Genomic DNA, 22998 nt, shown 5'->3' with positions numbered 1-22998 from the left:
TGCCACCCCCGGTGCCACCCCCATGTCCCTGGTTCCCCATTGCTGTCCCCAAGGCCCCCCATCCTCCGGGCACCCTGTACCACCCCGTCCCCCACCATGTCCCCCTGGCACCCCAGAGCCACCCGTGCCAGCCTCAGGGACACCCACCCCGGTCCCCAGCCCCATCATCGGGGGGCTGAGCCCACCCCACTGTCCCCGTCCCCGTCCCCAACCCTGTCCCCGCTCCTCACCTGGGACTTGGGGGGCTCTGCCCGCTGCAGGCTGGGGGGCTCTGCCCCCCATCACCCTTATAGCGGTGACAGGGCCACGTGTCCCCAACCGCAGCCTTGCGCCACCCCAGCCCCAGCCCCACTGCGGCCCCCACCCGCCAACCGCTGGGCATGGGGGGGGCACCCCGGGGGGGCCCTGCCTGCACCCCGCCTGCCCGGTGCTCGGGGTGCATCTGGTGCAGGGGAGGGGGCTGCTGGGGGGGTGCACAGGCACGGGGTGCACAGGGCATGGGGTGGGGGCTGCAGGGGTTTGGGGTGCGGGGGGCATGGGGTGGGGGCTGCCGGCTTGTAGGGGGCACGGGGCAGGGGGGTGGGGGTTGTGGGGGTGTGGGGTGCACAGGGGAGGGGTGCAGGGGCCCAGGCTGTGGGGTGCTGACCCCTGAGCCCCGGGGGGCCCGGGGCAGGGGAAGGGGCCGCCCGGGGGGGCAGGCGGGGGGGGCTGTGGGCCAACGGCCGGGCCGGACGCGGGGGGCCACGGCCGTTGGGGAGGAAACGGCCCTTGGGCAAGCGCTGCCCGGCGGGAGATGGTATCAGCACCCCAGCACCCCCCAGCACCCCAACACCCCCCAGCACCCCAGCACCCCAGCACCCCAGCACCCCAGCACCCCCCAGCACCCCAACACCCCCCAGCACCCCAGCACCCCAGCACCCCAACACCCCAACACCCCAACACCTCCCAGCACCCCAGCACCCCAGCACCCCCCAGCACCCCCCAGCACCCCAACACCCCCACACCCCAACACCCCAACACCCCAACACCCCAGCACCCCAGCACCCCCCAGCACCCCCCAGCACCCCAACACCCCCACACCCCAACACCCCAGCACCCCAACACCCCAGCACCCCAACACCCCCCAGCACCCCAACACCCCAGCACCCCCCAGCACCCCCCAACACCCCAGCACCCCAACACCCCCCAGCACCCCAACACCCCAGCACCCCCAGCACCCCAGCACCCCAACACCCCCCACTCCCGAGACCCGCTGCGCCCCACAGACGCGCCCCCGCAGCCCCCACCCTCCACGCCCTGTGCCCCGTTGCCCCCCCCGCCCCGCAGCCCCCTCTCCCCAGTCCCCAGGGGTCCCTGGGTGCCCCACGCGCCGGGCAGAGCCGGGCAGGGTGCAGGCGGGACCCCCAGGGTGCCCCCCCCGCGTCCCCAGCAGTTGGCGGGTGGGGGCCATGGTGGGGGTGGCGCAAGGCTGCGGTGGGGACATGTGGCCCCATCACCCATATAAGGGTGACAGCGGGCAGAGCCCCCCAGCCCCCAGGTGAGGAGCGGGGGACAGGGACGGGGACGGGGACAGCGGGGTGGGCTCAGCCCCCTATGCTGGGGACGGGGACCGGGGTGGGTGTCCCTGAGGCTGGCATGGGTGGCTCTGGGGTGCCAGGGGGACATGGGGGGGGGACAGGGTGTCACGGGGTGCCCTGGGGACGGGGTGGCCCTGAGGATGGCAGTAGGGAACCAGGGACATGGGGGGCACGGCAGGGCTGGGGGCCATGGGGGTGGCAGCAGGAGCAGAGGGGACAGGGCACGGGGTGGCATGGGATGGCAGAGGGACAGTGGGGACACGGGGGGGGCAGAGGGGCAGGATGGGGGTGAGGGACATGGGGTGGAGCTGGGGGTGTCAGAGGGACACAGGGGACATGGAGTGGCATGAGGGTGCCAGGGCCGTAGGGGTGGCACCAGGAAGGACACTGGGGCATGAGGAGGGTGGCACAGGGGACACGGGGAGCATGGGGTGACGCTGGGGATGGCAAAGGTTCACTGGGGACAAGGGGGTGGCAGAGGGGCACCGGGGACATTGGGGTGGGGCAGAGGGTGACTGGGGACATGGCACCTCCCGAGGGTGCTGGTGTCCCCAGCTGCCCGGTGTCCCCAGCTGCCCGGTGTCCCCAGCTCTCTGGTGTCCCCAGCTCCCCAGTGTCCCCAGCTCTCTGGTGTCCCCAGCTCCCCGGTGTCCCCAGCTGCCCGGTGTCCCCAGCCGTGCCATGCAGCCCTGCCTGCTCCTCACCCTGGCCCTGCTGGGCACGGCCTCCGCCAGCCACCCCGGTGAGTGCCCGCCACGCTGCCCACCCCGCGGGGACACCGTGGGGACACCCCCAGGTCCCCTGGGTCCCCCAGCCACCCCAGGCACCCGGGAGAGGTGCCACGCGCACCCCACCAGGCCGGTGCCATGTGCCCCCGGGTGCCAGCCCTCACCTTGTCCCCCGGTGCCAGCCCCCCGACACCCCCAGGAGGTCCCCGCACGCGTGGCCGAGGAGGGCCACCGTTTTCGCTACACAGTGGTGACCCAGCACCTCACCTACGCGGGTGCCCAGGTGAGGGGGACGTGGGTGCCCGGCGGGTGCCGGCGGGTGCCGGTGGGTGCCGGTGGGTGCGGCAGGGTGCCAAGGCGTGCCCTGTCCCGCAGCGGTACTGCCGGGAGGTGCTGAGGGGGCAGCTGCCCTCGGTGCACAGCGCCTCGCGCAACCAGGAGCTGGCGAACCTGGCACGCACCTATACCTACCGCGCGCTCTGGATCGGGGCCGTCACCAGCAGCAGGGTGAGGGGGGCCCGGCCCCCACCGGGGGTGCTGGGACTGGGGCTGGGGCTCAGTGTGGGTGCTGGGGCTGGGTTTGGGGGTGAGGGGGTGGGTATGGGGTGCAGGGTCTGGGTGGGGGTCTGTTTTTTGGGGGTAGGGGCTGGGTATGGGGTGCAGGGTCTGGGTGGGGGTCTGTTTTTTGGGGGTAGGGGCTGGGTATGGGGTGCAGGGGCTGGGTGGGGGTCTCATTTTTGGGGGTAGGGGCTGGGTATGGGGTGCAGGGTCTGGGTGGGGGTCTGGTTTTTGGGGGTAGGGGCTGGGTATGGGGTGCAGGGTCTGGGTGGGGGTCTGTTTTTTGGGGGTAGGGGCTGGGTATGGGGTGCAGGGTCTGGGTGGGGGTGTGGTTTTTGGGGGTAGGGGCTGGGTATGGGGCGCAGGGGCTGTTTTTTTGGGGTAGGGGCTGGGTATGGGGTGCAGGGGCTGGTGTTTGGGGGCGAGGGGCCAAGAATGGGGTGCTGCGGCTGGGTGCTGGGTGCCAGGCGCTGGGTGCTGAGGCGGCGCTGCGGCAGGGGGGGTCGCAGTGGGAGGACGGCAGCCCCTGGAACTACGCCAACTGGGCGCCCACCCAGCCCTGCCGCATCTTCACCACCTGCACCACCCTCAGCACCTTCGGTGAGGGCACCCACACCCCCACCCTCCGCGCCGGGGCACCGGGGTGCTGGGGACACTCGGGAGACGCTGGGAGGGGGCACAGGGCACTGGGGGCACTGGGAGGGTGAACTGGGAGGCGCACAGGGCAACTGGGGGCACTGGGAGTGGCACAGCCCTATTGGGGGCACTGGGAGGGTGAACCGGGAGGGGCACAAGGCAACTGGGGGCACTGGGAGTGGCACACACCTACTGGGGGCACTGGGAAGGGTACGGTGGGGGGCAGTGGCCACTGGGCACAATGGGAGGGGGCATTGGGAGGGGGCATCTGGGCACTGGGGGTACTGGGAGGGGGCCCTGGGAGGGGCACTGGGGGTACTGGGGGCCACCCCATGGCCCTGACGCTGGCCCCTGTCCCCAGACGGGCTCTGGAGAAGCAGCTTCTGCTTCCAACTGCACCCCTTCATCTGCCAGTACTGAGGGCACCCAGGGGTGCTGCCATGGCCCCCCCTTCACCTGCCAGTGCTGAGGGCACCCAGGGGTGCTGCCACGGCCACCCAGTCCCTGGGGACCCACGGTGACCGCTGTCCCTGACCCAGTAAACCAGAGGTGACCCGAGGCTGTGTGTCCGTGTGTGCCAGGGGCTGGGGGGGGGTCTGTGCCGCCCAGCCCTGGGAGGCAATGGGGTGCCCAACCCCATAGCAGACACTGGAGAAGCCCCAGCGGCTGGGGGCACTGGGAGGGAGCAGCACAGTGAGCGGAGAGGTCATCAATATTTATTCCCCCCAAAAAAACACACCCACTGGCACAGCACCGCCCCCCCAAGTCCAATAGAAAAATGGGGTGCAGCAGGTGCTGGGTGCTGGGCCAGCACCTGGCGGGTGCGGGGCTCAGTGGGGCATCTCGGCGGGGGTCTCGGCGCTTGGGGGGGCTGCGAGGGGGGTGCCGGCAGCCCCCAACTCTTTGGCTCGCCGCCGGCACTCGCGGGCCACCACCACCGGACTGACGAAGGCCACCAGCACCACGGCGATGAGCCCCAAGTTCACCTGGGGGGAGTGGCAGGGCATGGGGGCGGGGGGCTGACCCCACCCAAGGGGGTGCCCCTGGACCAGCCCCACAGCCCCCCCAGGCTCCCTGTGTTAGGCGCAGGACCCCCATTCCCCAAGGGGCAGGACCCCCACCCTACCATGGGCCGGCACCCTGACCCCCATCCCTCCCTGGGGCAGGACCCCCACCCCTCCCCAAGGGGCAGGACCCCATTCCCCCATGGGGCAGGACGCCATCCTTCCTTGGGGCAGGACCCCCATCCCTCTCCGGGGCAGGACACCATCCTTCCTTGGGCAGGACCCCCACCCCTCCCCGGAGCAGGACCCCATTCCCCCATGGGGCAGGACACCATCCTTCCTTGGGGCAGGACCCCCATCCCTCTCCGGGGCAGGACCCCATTCCCCCATGAGGCAGGACACCATCCTTCCTTGGGGCAGGACCCCCATCCCTCTCCGGGGCAGGACCCCATTCCCCCATGGGGCAGGACACCATCCTTCCTTGGGGCAGGACCCCCATCCCTCTCCGGGGCAGGACCCCATTCCCCCATGGGGCAGGACACCATCCTTCCTTGGGCAGGACCCCCATCCCTCTCCGGGGCAGGACCCCATTCCCCCATGGGGCAGGACACCATCCTTCCTTGGGGCAGGACCCCCATCCCTCTCCGGGGCAGGACCCCATTCCCCCATGGGGCAGGACACCATCCTTCCTTGGGGCAGGACCCCCATCCCTCTCCGGGGCAGGACCCCATTCCCCCATGGGGCAGGACACCATCCTTCCTTGGGCAGGACCCCCATCCCTCTCCGGGGCAGGACCCCATTCCCCCATGGGGCAGGACACCATCCTTCCTTGGGGCAGGACCCCCATCCCTCTCCGGGGCAGGACCCCATTCCCCCATGGGGCAGGACACCATCCTTCCTTGGGGCAGGACCCCCATCCCTCTCCGGGGCAGGACCCCATTCCCCCATGGGGCAGGACACCATCCTTCCTTGGGGCAGGACCCCTTCCTGCATGGGGCAGGACCCCCCTCCCCGCGTGGGGCAGGACCCCCGTCCCTCCTGGGGGCAGCCGTGGGGCAGACACTCACGTAGAAGGGGTCCCCGCGGAGCGGCCCGCGCACCAGGGCGATGCAGGGGTACTGCAGCAGGGCCACCAGCGCCGACAGCGCCATGGCCAGCCCGTACAGCTTCCCAAAGTGCTGCGGGGGGAACCTGCCCGGCCACCCGCCGCGTCACCGCCGCACCCTGACACCCCCACCCCGCCACCCTGTCCCCTGACACCCCCACGACGACACCGCCACCATCCCCTGCCACCGCCGCCCTGTCCTCCGCTGCCCTGTCCCCTGCCACCGTGTCCCCTGCCACCCACCCCGACACTGCCACCGTCCCCTGCCACCCCACCTTGACCCTACCACCCCATCCCCTGCCGCCACCGTGATGACCCTGCCACCACCCCTTGCCACCTCCGCCCGGTCCCCTGCCATCCCGACCCCACCGCCCCGTCCCCTGCCACCACCACCCTGACCCCACCGCCCCGTCCCCCGCCACCGCGGCGGTGGCAGCCGCAGGACTCACGCGATGGCCAGGAAGGCGGCGTTGCCCCCGTAGAGGAAGGAGCGGCGAGCACCTGCAGCACGAAGGTGGCGAACTGGACGGGCAGCATGGGCACCGCCGCGCAGACCGAGAAGAGCACGCACTGCGTCACCGTCACCGCCAGCGACAGCACGGACGCCCGCAGGTCAGCCAGTGCCCCCAGGGCCCCTGCGGGCACCGAGGGGTCAGGGCGCCACGTGCCATGTCCCCAGGGGCAGCAGGGTCAGGGCACGGCTCCCAGCCACGAGCCCCGCTGAGGGTACGGGGGGACGCTGGCGGCACGGACGGTCCCCGGGGACCCGTGGGGCCGGGGGGGGGCCGGGGCCAGTTACCCTCGGGGCGGGGGGTCTTGCCCCGCTTGTGTCGGTCGAGGATGAGGCCGTTCCACGGTGCGCAGAGCACCCCGCAGAGCTGGGTGAAGGCGAAGGCGTTGGTGTAGGTGCTCACTGCGGGGAGACAGTGTCAGGGCCGGGCCCCCCGGGGCGTCCCCGGTCATGTCCCCCGTCCCGGCGGCCGGGCCCTACCCAGGCGGTGGTCTCCGCGGGCCAGGTGGTCGAGGAGGGGGTTGAGGGTGCCGATGAAGAGGTAGTGGCGCAGCTGCATGACGGAGAGCCAGGCCACGTGCCAGGCGAAGAGCCCGGAGCAGACGCAGGCCCTGAAGGGCACCCCGGGGGGGCCCCCGCCGCCTGCGCCCCAGCGTCAGGGGGGACACGCCCAGATGCGCCCTCAAGGCCCCGCCCACCACCGCACCTGGTCCCGCCCCCAGGCCCACCCGCTGCTGCCCTTGGTCACTCCCACCCACCGGGCCCCACCCACATCCACCTCCGTGGCCACGCCCGCCATCTGCATAACCCTGCCCAGCTTCTGACCACACCCACGCAGAGCCACACTCAGCCTGGGCACACACCCTTCATCTGCATAGCCACGCCCACCCTCCGACCACACCCACGCAGAGCCACACTCAGCCTGGGCACACCCCCTTCATCTGCATAGCCACGCCCACCCTCCGACCACACCCACGCAGAGCCACACTCAGCCTGGGCACACCCCCTTCATCTGCATAGCCACGCCCACCCTCCGACCACACCCACGCAGAGCCACACTCAGCCTGGGCACACCCCCTTCATCTGCATAGCCACGCCCACCTCGCATACATGCCAGTCACCAACATGGTCCACCCAAGATGAGCCCATCCCCGCCCCGCCCTCCTCAGACAAGCCCCGCCCCCTCAGACAAGCCTCGCCTCTCACAGACACGCCCCGCCCCCCAGACAAGCCCTGCCTCTCACAGACACGCCCCGCCCCCCAGACAAGCCCCGCCTCTCACAGACACGCCCCGCCCCCCCAAGCCCCGCCCTTGGCACCTCTGGGGGCGCTGGGCTCCAGGGGGGTCTCCTCGGGGCCGGCCTCCCCCGGCGGGCGCTTCTCCTCATAGGTGCGATACGACTGGGACCGCCCCGGGCACCGCAGCCTGCGGCACCGCCCGCCCCGTCACCCCCACCGCCCGTGGGGCGGGACCCACCACCACCCTCGGGATGGGACCCACCACCCATGGGACGGGACCCACCACCCACGGGACGGGACCCACCACCACCCTCGGGATGGGACCCACCACCACCCATGGGATGGGACCCACCACTCCCCACGGGATGGGACCCACCACCCTCGGGATGGGACCCACCACTCCCCACGGGATGGGACCCACCACCCTTGGGATGGGACCCACCACCCTCGGGATGGGACCCACCACTCCCCACGGGATGGGACCCACCACCCTTGGGATGGGACCCACCACCACCCACGGGATGGGACCCACCACCCGTGGGAAGGGACCCACCACCACCAGTAGGACGGGACCCACGACCCACGGGACAGGACCCACCACCACCCACAAGATGGGACCCACCACTCCCCATGGGACGGGACCCACCACCCCGCGCCACGGGACGGGCTGCGCCGCCCTGGGGGGTGCGGGCAGGGCCCCCCTACCCGTAGTTGTAGGCGGGGGGCAGCGGGTAGGGGATGCGGGTGCGGGGCATGAGGAAGAGGGTGCGCAGCAGGTGCCAGGCGCTGCAGGCCGCCATGAAGAGGAACATGGCCCGCAGGGACAGCCCGTGCTCGTACAGCACCTGGGGACGGGGACGGGGACGGGGACAGGCTGCACCGCCGGCCACCCGCCACCGCCCCGGGGCCACCACCCTGCTCAGGCCCCGGCTGTGTCCCCACGTGTGGCCCCGCAGTAGCTCAACTGTGTCCCCAGCTGTGTCCCTGGCGGTGGCCCAGCGGTGGCCCAGCTCTGTCCCCTGCTGCGACCCATCTGTTTCCCCTGCTGTGTCCCCAGCTGTGTCCCCTGCTGTGTCCCCAGCTGTGTCCCCTGCTTCGACCCATCTGTGTCCCCTGCTGTGTCCCCAGCTGTGTCCCCTGGCTGCATCACCAGCTGTGTCCCCTGCTGTGCCCCCTGCTGTGCCCCCAGCTGTGTCCCCTGCTGTGTCCCCTGCTGTGCCCCCAGCTGTGTCCCCTGCTGTGTCCCCAGCTGTGCCCCCAGCTGTGTCCCCAGCTGTGTCCCCTGGCTGCGTCGCCAGTTGTGCCCCAGCTGCCCCAAACTGTGTCCCCAGCTGTGTCCCGACTCTGTCCCCAGCCCTGTCCCCAGCCCTCCCCGTGGTGCCTGTGCCGGCAACGGGCCCCTGGGGGCACCCAGCACCGCCCCCCCGGCTCCCCCCGGCACTGCCACGTCCCCCTGACCCCGTGCCCACCTTGATGATGAGGAAGATGGCAGACGAAGAGTCGAAGGCCCCGTTGTAGAGGGTGATGATGATGGAGCGGTACTTCCCAAAGAGGTTACCCACCTGGCACGGAGACACCCCCCCTGCGCTGTCAGGGCCCCCCCCAGCAGTGGGCAGGGTGCCCCAGCCGCTGGGTGGGGGTCAGGGTGCGGGGAAAACTCACCTGCATGTTGGTGAGGATGAGGAGGATGCCGCCCACCGACAGCATGGACATGGCCGGGAAGAGCAGCACTGCCAGCTCTGGGGACACGGGGGTCAGCAGGGACAAGGGGGGGGTCCCTGCCGGGTCCCCCCCCCAGGGCCGGTGCACCCAGTGCCCGCGGGGTCTCACCTGGGGTGGAGAAGGCGACGAGCAGGGTCCCGCCGGTGTAGAGGGAGCTGAGACGTGGGAACAGCGGTGACACGTGGGGACGGGGTCCTGGGGGGCAGCTGGCACCCCCGCACCCCAGCACTGCTGTTGCATTGGCACCCAGCACCCCAAGATCTCATGGGTGCCCCTCCGCTGCCTGGCACCCCCGGGGCCAAGGGATGTGGGGGCACGGTGGGGCTCTACGGTTATGGGGGTGCCCTGGGGACGTTGGGGACACCTGAGGTCACATGGGGGGCTGGGGGAAATGGGGGGCCCCCTGGGGCTGTGGGGGGCATGGGACACAGTGGGGACATTTGGTGGCACTAGGGGACAGGTGCCAGGAGGGGCTGTGCCCCCCCCCAGTGCCCCAAAGCCAGTGCGCTGGGCCGACACGGGTGCACCCCTGGGCTGACACGGGTGCCCCCCCAGCCGGCATGGGTGCCCCCCCAGTGCAGGCAGGGCCCTGCCTGCCCCACCCTGCCTGGCTGCCTCGATAACCACCCCGCTCTCGACAACACCCCCCCAGCCTCCCCCCCCAGCCCCCTAACAACAAGCCCTCACCCCCCGGGGGACGCACGGGTGCCCCAGCCCTGCCCGCCTGCGCTGCCCCCCCGCGCCCACTCACATGGCGATGAGGCGGGCGACGGTGGTGCCGAAGCGGTCGAAGACGAAGCCCATGGGGAAGGTCATGAAGTTGTTCATGAAGGAGCCGATGGTGAAGACCAGAGAGAACTGCTCATCCTGACGGCTGCAGTCTGCGGGGCGGCCGTCAGCGGGGACGCGGGGACAGCAGGGATGTGGGCACAGGGACAGTGGGGACACGGACACGGGGACAGCAGGGATGTGGGCACGGGGACAGTGGGGACACGGACACGGGGACAGCAGGGATGTGGGCACGGGGACAGTGGGGACATGGGCATGGAGACAGCAGGGACACAGGGCACCACAGGGCATCAGGGCAGAGGGGACATGGGGCACTACAGGGACATGAACAGTGGCGACATGGGACACCAGGACAGCAGGAACACAGGGCACCATGGGGCATGGGGACAGCAGGGACACAGGCTTGGGGACATGGGCATGGGGACAGAGGGGACACGGACACAGGGACAGCGGGGACACGGACACAGGGACAGTGGGGACACGGGCACAGGGACAGAGGGGACACGGGGCACGACAGGGCATCAGGACAGCGGGGACAGCAGGGATGCGGGCACAGGGACAGTGGGGGCACGGGGACAGCGGGGACATGGGGCACCTCAGGGCATCAGGACAGTAAGGACATGGGCACAGGGACAGCGAGGACTTGGGCCACTGCAGGGCACCAGGCCACGGGGACATGGGGCACCTCAGGCCACCGGCACCACGTGGACACGGGCCACCAGCACCCCAGGACACAAGCACACGGGGGACACAAGGCAGGGCGACAGCGGGGCCGGGGCAACTGCAGGGACGGGGACGGCGGCTGGCGGTGGCCGGGGGACAGGGACCCTACCGGGCAGCAGGGTCTGGTTGGGGCCGGGGGTGGCGGTGGGCTGGCACAGGTCCTCGAAGTAGCCCAGGTCCTTGAGGACGAAGACGAGGGAGGCCCAGCCGAAGATGATGCCGCAGAAGGCCCCGCACTCCAGCAGCCCCGAGAGGAGGGTCCCCAGGCGCTTGGCCACCCCCGCGCCCCCCCCCGCCATGTCACCGGCCTGGGGCGTCCCCGCCGCGCCTGTGGGGTGACAAACGCCGGGGCGTCACGCCCTGCCTGGCACCCAGGCGGTGACACCCCCCTGCGCCCCGCCGGCACCCAGAGCGGGGGTTCGGGGGCACGTGGGTGCACGTGGGCACCCGGGCAAAGGCCACCGTGGTCCCGGCGCTGCCCCTTGTCCCTGTCCGCCGGTGGCTGGCACCGGTCCCCTGCGCGCGCCAGCGCACAGGCAAGGACCCTGCTTGCAGCCGGGGCTTCGCACGCGTGTGCACACATGCTCGCACGCGTGCATACGTGCTTACACACGTGCACCCGTGCTCTCGTGCATGCACACACATGCACGCGCGTGCGCTGGCACCCCTCCTGCACCCCAGCACACCCCCACCCACCTGCACGAGGCCAGGCCCTCCCGCCGTCGCTGCCGCCGCCACCGCTGCCGCCACGGAGTTTGGACCCTGTCACGGGGTGCCCGGGGCGCACGCTCGCACCGCGCACACCTGCACCGCGCACACCCGCACACACCCGCCGCCACGGCCCCCCGCACTAATCTCCTGGGAGCACCCATGGGCCCCCCCGGGGCTGCCGGCACCCGATAGTGGCTCCGTCCTCCCACCACGCCAGGACCCCCCCGCGGCCTCCTTATCTCCGCGCGCCAGCCCGTCCCAGGGACCTGCCACCTCCCCTGGGTGCCCGGCGTGTCCCCTGGGGGCCTGGCACAGCCCCTGGGGACACTGGCACACCCCCCTGGAGGCCCCAGCGCCCCCCCGGAGACCTGGCACAGCCGCTGGGAACCTGGCATGCCCCACCGGGGGCCCTGGCACACCCCTTGGGAACCTGGCACACTCCCTGGGGACACTGGCACCCTCCCTGGGGACGCTGGCACACTACCAGGCACGCTGACACACCCCCTGGGGACAGTGACACACCCCCTGGGGAGACTGGCATGTCCCTTGGGGACCCCGGCACGGCTCTTGGGGACACTGTCACTCCTCTGGGACCCTGACACCCCACCCGGCGACCCCGTTATGCCCCCAGGGGCCCTGGCACGCTGCTGGGGACCGTGATGTGTCCCCTGGGGACACTGTCACCCCCTGGGAACCCCACCACTGCACTGGGGACTCTGTCACCTTGCCGGGGACCCGTCACCCCCCTGGGGAGCTGCCACACACAGGGGACACCCGGGCAACCTCCGACCCACGTGGCCGGGACCTCCTTTCCCTCAGTGCCACCGGCGCGACCCGCAGCCGGGTGCCGCAGGCGCCAAGGCCTCGTCCCCCGTGTCCCCCCCGTCCCACTCACCCGCCGGCTCTCTGCGCCCACCCGAGCCCCCCGTGTCAGCGTGTCACCGGTCCCTGTCCCAGGCCTGTCCCCGCTCCGGCCGGCTGTAATGGCTGGTAATGAGGCCTCATTACAGCGTCCAGCGGCTAAAGATTAACCCGGCACCGGGGGCAGGTGGTGCCCGATCCCAGCGGGTCGGGGGGGCTGCGCTATATTTAGCTGCCCCGCGGGGGGCCAGGGGCCGGGGCACCCGCTGGGGGGGCACCGGGGGCGGTGGGGAGCCGGGGGACGTCGTCTTCCCAAGCGCGGCCGGTGACACCCCGCTGCCGTGGCGGGCGGCTGCCAGGGGCACCCCGAGACACCCCGTCATGGGCGTCACTGCCAGGGGCAGCTCGCCGTGGGTGTCGCTGCCAGGGGCACCCCGAGACACCCTCTGGGGTGTCGTTTGCCACCGAGCCGTACCGGCAAGGCCCAGCCATACTGGTCCCCCCGAGCACACGGGCGTCGCCGAGCCACGCCGGCCGCTCCTGGCCAGGCTGGAGAGCCCCCCCATACCGGTGAGCCCCCCATGGGGAGCAGGAGGGCCCGGCTCGGGGGCCCCTGGCACCGGCGACTCCAGCCCCTCCGGCCGCGCTGGCCCTGCCGCGACCCCTCAGCTCACCCCGAGTCGTGACTTGGGGGGCAGGCGGGGACGGGGGTCGCGCCCCACACACCCCGGCTGCAGGGGACCCCGGCGTCCCGGGGGGCGCGGGCTGGCTCGGGCCTCGCTCCGGCTCCTCCAGCCGCCTTCCTGTCGGTAAGCGACCGCAGCGAAGGGGCTGCTTTTCCCCCGGCAGTGAGCGTGTGGCTTCTCCAGGGGCTGCTATAGGGCTGGGCTGCGGGTGCCCCACGAGTCCCCTCCCCGCCCCGCTGCCCTCCCGTGTGCGGCGCGGGGTGCCCCCGGGGTAGGCAGTGCCAGCGCCCCACGGAGCAGGGCTAGGGGCGGCGGTGTGGGGCGCGCGGGCAGCGGTGGCAGCCCCGGCCACGGGGACTTTGCCCGCGGGCGTGTGGCGGGGGGACACGTGTGGCGGGGGGACACGTGTGGCGGGGGGTGCCCCTGGGGGTGGGCAGCCGTGGGGCGCAGCCCCGCCAGCACCCAGAGCCTGCCCCACGCCACGGGGGCACCCCGCAAGGCCCGAGGGTGCTCGGGGGGGGTGTGGGGCACAGGGCGGCCGGGGGACGAGCAGGGGGCGGGGGGAGACCCCCCCCCGGCACAGCCCCGCCCCACAGCCCCGGGGCCGACCCGGCTCCACGGCCCGGGCTGCCACGCACCCCCAGCACCGCGCCCAGCACCCCCCGCTGCCCCCCCCAGCCCCCAGCCCCCCCCCCGCCCCACGGCCCCCCCGCGGGGGGTGGGACCATCCGGGCCCCGCCGCTCCCGCTCGGCTCCTCCCGCCGCCGCTGCTCACCCGCGTCCCGGCGCGGCGGGGAGGGACCGGCGCCGCTCCCCGGCCCGGTGCTGCGCGGTGGGTCCCGGTGATGCCGGTGCTGCCCCCCCTCCGCGGCGGGCGGGGCGGAGCGGGGCGGAGCGGGGCGGCCCAGACCCGCCCCCCGGGCGCGGCGGAGGGGGGGGGGGGCGCGGGAGGCGGCCCCGGTGGAGCGGCCCCGGGGGGTGACCCCGGGGGTCCGCCCCGGGAGGGGCTGTCCCGGCCCAGAGCCCTCCCCCCGGCGGGCCACGGCACTGCCCGCCCCCCGTGGGCCCCCCCACGGTGCCATCCGCGTGCCACCCCACCCCCGTGTCATCCCTGTGCCCCCCCCGCCATCTCCAGGGGTGCCGCCTGCTTACCTGGTGTCCCTGAGACGTTCTCCAGCTGTGGCCACCCCGGGGCCACCCCTGGGCCACCCCTGGGCCACTCTCGGGTCACCCCTGGGCCACCCTTGCGCCACCCCTGGGCCACCCCTGGGCCACCCCTGGGCCACTCTCAGGTCACCCCTGGGCCACCCTTGCGCCACCCCTGGGCCACCCCTGGGCCACCCCTGGGCCACTCTCAGGTCACCCCTGGGCCACCCTTGGGGCAACCTTGGGTCACCCCTGGGCCACCCCTGGGCCACTCTCGGGTCACCCCTGGGCCACCCTTGGGACAACCTTGGGACAACCTTGGGCCACCCCTGGGCCACACTTGGGCCACCCCTGGACCACCCCTGGGCCACTCTCAGGTCACCCCTGGGCCACCCTTGGGACAACCTTGGGTCACCCCTGGGCCACCCCTGGGCCACCCTTGGGACAACCTTGGGACAACCTTGGACTACCCCTGGGCCACCCCTGGGCCACTCTCAGGTCACCCCTGGGCCACCCTTGCGCCACCCCTGGGCCACCCCTGGGCCACCCCTGGGCCACTCTCAGGTCACCCCTGGGCCACCCTTGGGGCAACCTTGGGTCACCCCTGGGCCACCCCTGGGCCACTCTCGGGTCACCCCTGGGACAACCTTGGGACAACCTTGGGCCACCCCTGGGCCACGCTTGGGCCACCCCTGGACCACCCCTGGGCCACTCTCAGGTCACCCCTGGGCCACCCTTGGGACAACCTTGGGTCACCCCTGGGCCACCCCTGGGCCACCCTTGGGACAACCTTGGGACAACCTTGGACTACCCCTGGGCCACCCCTGGGCCACCCTTGGGACAACCTTGGGACAACCTTGGACTACCCCTGGGCCACCCCTGGGCCACTCTCGGGTCACCCCTGGGCCACCCTTGGGACAACCTTGGGACAACCTGAGGTCACCCTTGGGCCACCCTTGGGCCATCCCTGGGCCACCCTTAGGCCACCCTTGGGACAACCTTGGGGCACCCCTGGGCCACCCTTGGGACAACCTGAGGTCACCCTTGGGCCACCCTTGGGCCACCCTTAGGCCACCCTTGGGACAACCTTGGGGCACCCCTGGGCCACCCTTGGGACAACCTGAGGTCACCCTTGGGCCACCCTTGGGCCACCCTTGGGTCACCCCTGGGCCACCTCCAGCTGTGCCATCCCAGAGCCATGCCCTGGCCAGGCCCCCCCATGCCACCCGCCGTGAGCCATCCTGCCTGCGCTCTGCCAGGCTCTGCCCGCTCGCGCCCGCTGCCGTCCCTGCCCTGGACGTGGCGTGTTGTCACCTGCCTGTCCCTGGCACCCGCCCCACAGCCCGCCTGGCCCCGTGCCCCCCTGCCTCCACCCTACCTGGGGCACCCCCCCATCCCTCCCATCACCATACCCTTGGCCACCCGCCTCATGTCCGCTCCTCTGTCCTTCTGTCCTTCTGTCCTCCCGCCACCCCGTCCATCCGCCAGTCCATCCGTCGGCGCTCGCAGCCACCTGTCCTATCGCCACCGTCCCCACCCCTCCAGCCAGCCCTTCATCTGCTCAGCCAGCCACCCATCTGTCTGTCCTTCACCCACCCATCTGTCCATCACCCATCTGTCTGTCCTTCACCCACCCATCTGTCCATCACCCATCCGTCTGTCTGTCACCCATCCATCTGTCCATCACCCATCCATCTGTCTGTCACCCATCCGTCTGTCCCCCTCCAACCACTACTCCACCCATCCTCGCACCCGTTCAGCCGTCCGTCTGTCCCACCACCCATCCAGCTGCCCACCGCCGGCCCTGCCCACGTCCAGCCAGACCCCCTGCCCTCACCTGCCCTGCCCTCCACCCACCATCTGTCCGTCCGTCCGTCTGCCTCTCCAGCTGTCCTCCACCCAGCCATCCGTCTGTCCGTCCGTCTGTCCTCCTCTCCAGCTGTCCTCCAGCGGCCATCCTTCCTTCCACCCATCCTCTCCTGGACCCCCATCACCCGGCTCTGTCCGCGCCCGGCCTGGCCGGTGGCATCAGGGCCCGTCCCTCTGCCCCCCTGTCCCCACGTCCCCCACAGGCGGGTGGGCGCAGGCACCCACTGGTGGGTGCGTCCCTCCAGGACCCCCTGCAAAGCCTACGGGGTGGGGCGCACCCCGGGTGGGGTGCCCCGGACGGGGTGGCCGTGGGGCCGTGCCGGGGACGCGGGGGGCACCGGTGGGGCGGGGAGCGGATGGCAGCCCCTGAGTCAGCCCCGCGCCACCCACGCCCCCACCCACGGGTGCCCGCCGCGCCAGCTTGTGGTATTTCGCTCGCTGGGAGCCGCGCCGGAGACGGCGCCGCAAACACGCCGCCGGTGCCAGCTTGTGCCGCCGCAGCCTGGCGCGGCCACGCGTGCCCCCCTCCCCACCCCGCCTGGCACCAGCGTGGGGGCCGCTGCGAGGCGCTTACGCCCCACGTCCCGCCGGCCGCCGGCGCGGCCCCACGCGGGGGGGGCGGTCTGCCGCTGTCCCGGGTGGGAGCGGCACGCTCGGCACCATGGACAGCGCCGGCTTCGGCACCGCGGACAGCGCCGCGGTCCTGCGTGGGTGCGGAGCGGGCGCCGCGTCCCCCGGCCGTCCGCCGGCGAGCCGGGCTCCCCGCCCCGCGGCACCCACGCGCGCCCAGCCCCCGCGGGGGGGCCCGGTCCCTGCGGGCGCCCCGGCCCGGCGCCGGTCCCGGGGCGGCGGGAGGGGGGAGGGCCGCCCCCCGCCGCGTCCCGCGCTCGCAGCCCCCCCACGCGAGCCCCGCGTCCCCGGTGGGGGCACCCGCCGCCGAGCGCCGCGTCCCCGGGGGGGTCCCCCCGCTGGGTCCCGCCGCGCGTCCCCCGTGGGCACCCGCCGCGCGTCCCCCTGCCCCCGCCCAGCCGCCGGCGGCCCCCCGCGGGCCCCCCCCGCGCGTGGGGCGGCGCGGGCCGGCCCGGGAAGGGTTAAGCGGCGGGGCCGGCGGCGGGGGGCGGAGCGCGGCCGCCCCGGGATAAGGCGCGGCGCGGGGCAGGGCGCAGCCCCACCGGCGCCGCGGGCAGAGCCGTGCCGAGCCCGAGCCCACCCGCGCCCGCAGCCCACCCGTGCCATGCCCCGGGGCGGCGGCGGCTGCTCCCGGCGGCGCGGCGGGGGGCAAGGGGGCGAGCAGCCCCCCCGGCACCGGCCATGAGCCCCCGGGCAGCGGGCAGCGCCTGAGCGGCCGCCGCGCCATGCGGCCCCCCACGGCTCGGGACCTGCCCCAAGGTAGGCGCGGGGACGCGCGGGGGGGCCCACGGGGGTCGGGGGAGCCCCGCGGTGCCGCCCCGCGGGGCACGGCCCCGGCTCGGGGTGTCCCGGGGCCCTGGGGGTGCCGTGGGGCGCGCGGGGAGCCCGGCGTGGGGTGCAGACTCGGGGCACCCCGGGGTGCGCCCCCCGCGACCCACGGGCTGCCCGGTGCAGCTGCAGGGCGCGCAGCCCGGCGTGGGGGGGGGGTGCCCCGCGACCCACGGGGTGCCCGGTGCCACCCCAGCCCGAGGCGTGGGGGTGCCCCGCGACCCACGGGGTGCTCGGTGCAGCTTTGGGACTCGCAGCCCGGCGTGGGGGTGCCCCGCGACCCACGGGGTGCCCGGTGCCACTCCAGCCCGAGGCGTGGGGGTGCCCCGCGACCCACGGGGAGCCCGGTGCCACCCTGGGGCGCACAGCCCCGGGTGTGGGTGCAGCCCCGGCGCATCCCGGGGAGCCCACGGGGTGCCCGGTGCCACCCCAGGACTCGCCGCCCGCCGTGGGGGTGCCCCGGGACCAGGGGGTGCGCGGGGCCACCCCGGGGTCTGGGTGCCCCACGACTCCCGGCGCACCCTGAGCGGCGTCCGGGGTGCGTAGCCCCGCGTGGGGGTGCCCCGCGACCCACGGGGTGCCCGGTGCCACGCCGGGACCCTCAGCCCCGCGTGGGGCTGCCCCACGCCGCACCCGGTGCACCGTGCGGGCACCGCGGGGGTGCAGAGAGTGCCGCGGGTGGGTACCGCGGGCTCCGTGGGGTCCCCACGAGCGGCGCGCTGGTTCCGTACCAGGATCTGGGGGGGTGGGGGGCAGGGGGAGGGGCGTGGGGAGGGGTGGGGGGGGGGGAAACGATGCCCGGGAACCGGTGACTTCAGCTCCCAACTGAGTCAGCCCGCGGCGAGGGGGAGTGACAGATGGGACGCGGGTGGGGGGCGCACGCCGGCACGGGGCGCCGGGGGAGGGGGGCGGCGCTGAGCAGCTGCGCCGGACGCCTCCGTGGGTGGGGGGGGGGGGTGTCGTCCCTCGTGGCGCACCGGGGGAGGGGAGGGAGGGGGGGGCGGCGGGTCCCCCCCCCCGGTGCACCTCCGGTGCACCGGGGGGGGGGACCCGCCGCCCCCCCTCCCTCCCCTCCCCCGGTACCGGCGGCTCGGAGCATCCACGCATCCCCGGGCGTGGGGCCAGGCTGCCGGGCTGAATTATGGATGAAGCTCTCGGGTTGCAGCCGCGGGAGGGGGGGGGGGGGGGGGGGCGTGGGGGGGGGATGGACACGGGGAGGAGGGGCGGGGGGGGGGGGTGGGGGGGAAGCGGCGGCGCTGAACACCCGGAGCGGCGGCGGCGCGTGTCACCGGCGAGAGCGTCAGCCCGCGCCCACGCGTGCCCCGCCCCGCACGTGGCCGCGGCACGCGCGCACGTGGCACCGCCCCGTTGTCGGGGGGCGCGCGTGGGGGGGGGGGTGGGGGGTGGGCACCCCCCTCCTGAGTTGGGCGGGGGGTCCCCGGGAGTTTGTGGCCACGTGGAGTGGGCACGGTCCCCGGGGGAGCGTGGTCCCGTAGGGTGGGTGCGGACCCGGGGGGGTTGTGGCCCCACGGGGTGGGCACAGCCCCTTGGGGGGTCCCGGGGGACCACGGCCCTGTAAGGGCAGTCATAGGCCTGGGGGGTCCCGGGGAAGCACGGCCCCATGGGGTGGGCACGGTCCCACGGGAGTGTGGCTACGTGGGGTGGCCGGGGGCTCATGGGGGTCCTGGGGGACCGTGGCCCCGGAGGACAGGCATGGACCCGGGGGTGCCAGGGGAACACAGTCCAATGAGGCAGTCACTTTTTGGGGTGCCCAGCCCTGTGGGGTGGGCATGGTCCTGTGGGGCAGCACGGCCCTGGGGGGGTCTTTGGGGATCGCAGCCCTATGGGGCTGACATGGGCCTGGGGGGCTCCCGGGGTGCCCAGCCCTTTGGGGTGGGCATGGTCCTGGGGGGCTCCTTGGGGACCATGGCCATGTGGCTGGTCACAGTCCTGAGTGGCTCCTGGGGGCCGTGGCCCTATGGGGTGGTCACGGTCCTGGTGGGGTCCCGGGGGCCATGGCCCTATGGGGTGGTCACGGTCCTGGTGGGGTCCCGGGGTGCCCAGCCCTATGGGGTGGTCACGGTCCTGGTGGGGTCCCGGGGCGCCCAGCCCTATGGGGTGGTCATGGCCCTTGGGGGCCATCCGTATGGCCAGGGGATTCCTGGGGCACCACGGCCCTATGGACGGTCACGGTCCTGAGTGGTTCCTGGGGGACTGTGGCCCTGTGGGGTGGGCATGGTCCTGGGGGGCTCCTAGGGGTGCCCAGCCCCATGGGGTCCTCCTGGGGCACCGGGGCCGTACGCCTGCTCGCGGCCCTGAGCCGCTCCTGGGGCACCGCGGCCGCATGGGTGGGCACGGCCCCGGGGGGCTCCTTGGGGCGCAGTGCCCGGGGGGTGGGGGGGCTGCCTGGGAGGACCCCGGCGGGGCGGTGGGCGCGCGGGGCCGGGCCGGGGCAGTGCCCCAGGCGATGCCCCGCGCTGACGCCCCGCTGTGCCCGCAGGCGGGCGCCTGGCGGCCCTGCTGCTGGCGGCGCTGGCGTGGGTGCCCAGTGGGGCGCCCGCCTGCCCCGCGCTCTGCACCTGCTACGTCTCGCCGCCCACCGTCAGCTGCCAGGCCAACAACTTCTCCTCGGTGCCCGCGGGGCTCCCGCCCGGTGCCCGCCGCCTCTTCCTGCAGAACAACGTCATCGGGGCGCTGCGGGCGGGCACCTTCGGGCCCAGCACCGTCACCCTCTGGCTCTACTCCAACAACATCTCCTCCATCCAGCCGGGCACCTTCCGCCACCTGCCCGCCCTGGAGGAGCTCGACCTGGGTGACAACCCCCACCTCCGCGTCCTGGCCCCCGACACCTTCCACGGCCTCCGGCGCCTCCAGGCCCTGCACCTCTACCGGTGCCAGCTGGCCAGCCTGCCCAGCGCCATCTTCCGCGGCCTCCACAGCCTCCAGTACCTCTACCTGCAGGAGAACGGGCTGCTCTACCTCCAGGTCCGCCACGGCGCTGGGGCTGCCCCGGCCCCGCCGTGGGGTGCCCGTGGGGCAGGGCTCCGGGGCGAGGGGGTGCCCGTGGGGCAGGGTGGTGGTTGGCGATGCCCGCGGGGCAGGGGATGGGGAAGGCGCTTGAGGCAGGGCGGCGGCTGACGCCTTCAGGGGACCGGGCTCGGTGGGAGACCCACGGGTCGGGGTGACGGGGGACACCCACGGAGCAGGGACATAGGGCAGGGAGACGGGAGACCCCCATGGAGCAGGGACATAGGGCAGGGTGGTGGGTGATGTTCATGAAGCAGGGACATAGGGCAGGGTGGTGGGTGATGTTCATGAAGCAGGGACGTAGGGCAGGGTGGTGGGTGCTCATGAAGCAGGGACGTAGGGCAGGGTGATGGAGGACAGCTGTGGAGCCGGGCTGTGGGACGAAGTGATGCTCCCGGAGCAGGGACACAGGACAGAGTGATGGCCATGGGGCAGCGTCATGGGTGACACCAGCAGGGCAGGGACATGGGAGGGAGCTCTTGGTGATACACGTGGGACGAGGTGTTGAGTGATGCGCATGGAGCAGGGATGCAGGACAAGGTGTTGGGTGACACCCGTGGAGCAGGGACACAGGGCAGGGTGATGGGTGACGCTCATGGAGCAGGGACACAGGGAAGGGTGATGGGTGATACCCATGGAGCAGGGACACAGGGAAGGGTGATGGGTGATACCCATGGAGCAGGGACACAGGGAAGGGTGATGGGTGATACCCATGGAGCAGGGACACAGGGAAGAGTGATGGGTGACACCCGCGGAGCAGGGACGTAGGGCAGGGTGATGGGTGACACCCATGGAGCACGGACACAGGGCAGGGTGGTGGGTGATGCTCATGGAGCAGGGCGTAGGGCAGGGTGATGGGTGACGCTCATGGAGCAGGGACACAGGGAAGGGTGATGGGTGACGCTCATGGAGTAGGGCGTAGGGCAGGGTGATGGGTGACACCCACGGAGCAGGGACACAGGGCAGGGTGATGGGTGACACCCGCGGAGCAGGGACGTAGGGCAGGGTGATGGGTGACACCCGCGGAGCACGGACACAGGGCAGGGTGATGGGTGACACCCATGGAGCAGGGACGTAGGGCAGGGTGGTGGGTGATGCCTGCAGGACGGGGACACGGGGCAGGGCTCTGCGGATCACCCCCGGGAGGGTCTCCAGGGGATGCCCACCACGCACGGGCGCGGGGCAGGGCTGGGCGCTCCCCGGTGGGGCTGCGCACCCCATACCTCTCCCCCCTCCACCGCAGGACGACCTCTTCGCCGACCTGGCCAACCTGAGCCACCTCTTCCTACACGGGAACCGGGTGCGGGCGCTATCGGAGGGCGTCTTCCGAGGCTTGCCCAGCCTGGACCGCCTGCTGCTGCACGCCAACCGCCTGGTCGCCATCCACCGCCGCGCCTTCCGGGGCCTGGCCCGCCTCACCATCCTCTACCTGTTCAACAACAGCCTGGCGGCGCTGCCCGGGGACCCGCTGGCCGCCCTGCCCGCCCTCCAGTTCCTGCGCCTCAACGCCAACCCCTGGGCCTGCGACTGCCGCGCTCGCCCGCTCTGGGCTTGGTTCCGGCGCACCCGCGTCTCCAGCTCCCCCGTGCCCTGCGCCAGCCCCCCACTACCGCCGCGGCACCGACCTGCGACACCTCCGCCCGCGCGACTTCGACGCCTGCCCCGAGGATGAGGAGGAAGAGGAGAAAGAGGAGGAGGAAGATGGCGGCGGCGGCGGTGGCGTTGGGGTGGCGGTGATGGGCACCCCTGGGCGAGCGCTGGGTCGCCCCGGCACCCTCCCGGGCCGCGCCGCCCTCCGCCTTCTTCTACCGCGACGGCCTGCCCCCCCACGACCTGCGGGGACCGCAGCCCCGGCCGCCCCCCCCTTCCCGCGACTCCCGCGGCCCCCCCAGGGATGCCCGCTGCCCCCAGGCACCCTGCGACCCCACGGCCGCCGCTGCCCCCCGCCAGCCCCACGTCCTCCTGCCCCTCCTGGGTCTGCTCCTGCCCCGGCTCTGAGCCCCTTTCCGGCGCTCCGGGGGGGTCCCAGCTCCTCGGGGTGCCTGTGCCCCCCTTCTCCCCCAGAGGGGGCCCCTAGAACTGTGTGGGGGGGGGCGCAGGATGCAAGGGGGGGGGGGGTGTGTCCCCCATCCTGAGCGGGGAAAAACCCCCAACAGGAACCGAAAGGTGGGAAATTATTTATTAAAAATGGTCTTATTTTGGGAAAGTGGGGCCTGGCTGCTGCGGGGGGGCCGCTGCCTTTCCAGGTCACTGCCTGCTCCTCCTGAAATATTGATGGCACCGCCGCTGCGGCCGGGCGGCAGCGAGGCGTGCGCAGCCCGCTGCGGGGACGGACGGGGGGGTGGATGGACACCCCCCCGCGGTGCTGCACCCTGAGCCGCAGGGTGCGCACGCACGAGCACCCGCCACCGCGCCCGTCACGGTGTGCCGCACACCCCGCTGCCGTGCAGCGCCCGCCACCGCGGGGCCGGGTGACACAACCGCCGTCGCCCTGGCTGGCGACACCCGTGCCGCTGGCACCCCACACCCTTCGCAGGGTGCTGGCACCACCGGCGGGTGTAACGGGAGCCACGGGGGCCACTGCCCGCACCGTCACCCACAGCCTGCGCAGCCTGGCACCGCTCCGGCAGGGGCTGTCCGGCAGCCCG

The 22998-nt window shown here is 73.4% G+C and overlaps 3 protein-coding genes across 3 annotated transcripts; 2 read left to right on the top strand and 1 right to left on the bottom strand.

Annotated features, from left to right (window-relative positions):
• The first annotated feature begins 2258 nt into the window (after positions 1-2258).
• Positions 2259-3919, top strand: LOC132318502 (bone marrow proteoglycan-like). Its single transcript, XM_059826060.1, has 5 exons — positions 2259-2319; positions 2488-2588; positions 2681-2812; positions 3331-3463; positions 3861-3919. The coding sequence occupies exons 1-5, from the start codon at positions 2259-2261 to the stop codon at positions 3917-3919; spliced, it is 486 nt and encodes a 161-aa protein (XP_059682043.1).
• A 410-nt stretch (positions 3920-4329) lies between these two features.
• SLC43A3 (solute carrier family 43 member 3) lies at positions 4330-10891 on the bottom strand. The gene is given in 13 exon segments (XM_059826059.1): positions 4330-4485; positions 5571-5694; positions 6058-6103; positions 6106-6243; positions 6408-6521; positions 6600-6761; positions 7439-7545; positions 8064-8203; positions 8828-8920; positions 9021-9097; positions 9189-9235; positions 9832-9961; positions 10702-10891. Coding segments are annotated over 13 exon segments (1524 nt in total).
• Positions 10892-17220: 6329 nt separating this feature from the next.
• On the top strand, positions 17221-22348 carry RTN4RL2 (reticulon 4 receptor like 2). Its single transcript, XM_059826014.1, is given in 5 exon segments — positions 17221-17254; positions 19824-20308; positions 21594-21956; positions 21958-22131; positions 22133-22348. Coding segments are annotated over 5 exon segments (1272 nt in total).
• Positions 22349-22998: the final 650 nt, after the last annotated feature.

Source organism: Gavia stellata, chromosome 17, assembly GCF_030936135.1.
Source record: "Gavia stellata isolate bGavSte3 chromosome 17, bGavSte3.hap2, whole genome shotgun sequence".
Classification (NCBI taxonomy): domain Eukaryota; kingdom Metazoa; phylum Chordata; class Aves; order Gaviiformes; family Gaviidae; genus Gavia; species Gavia stellata.
Note: the sequence above shows the minus strand (reverse complement) of the source record. Positions and strands in the feature narration are given on the sequence as shown.

Excerpts from the sequence above, each read along its gene's own strand:
- LOC132318502 (XM_059826060.1), top strand. The coding sequence starts at position 2,259 with ATGCAGCCCTGCCTGCTCCTCACCCTGGCCCTGCTGGGCACGGCCTCC. Across the intron at positions 2,813-3,330 it reads GGGCCGTCACCAGCAGCAGG|GCGCTGGGTGCTGAGGCGGC; the intron begins GTGAGGGGGGCC and ends GCTGGGTGCCAG. Across the intron at positions 3,464-3,860 it reads CACCACCCTCAGCACCTTCG|ACGGGCTCTGGAGAAGCAGC; the intron begins GTGAGGGCACCC and ends CCCTGTCCCCAG.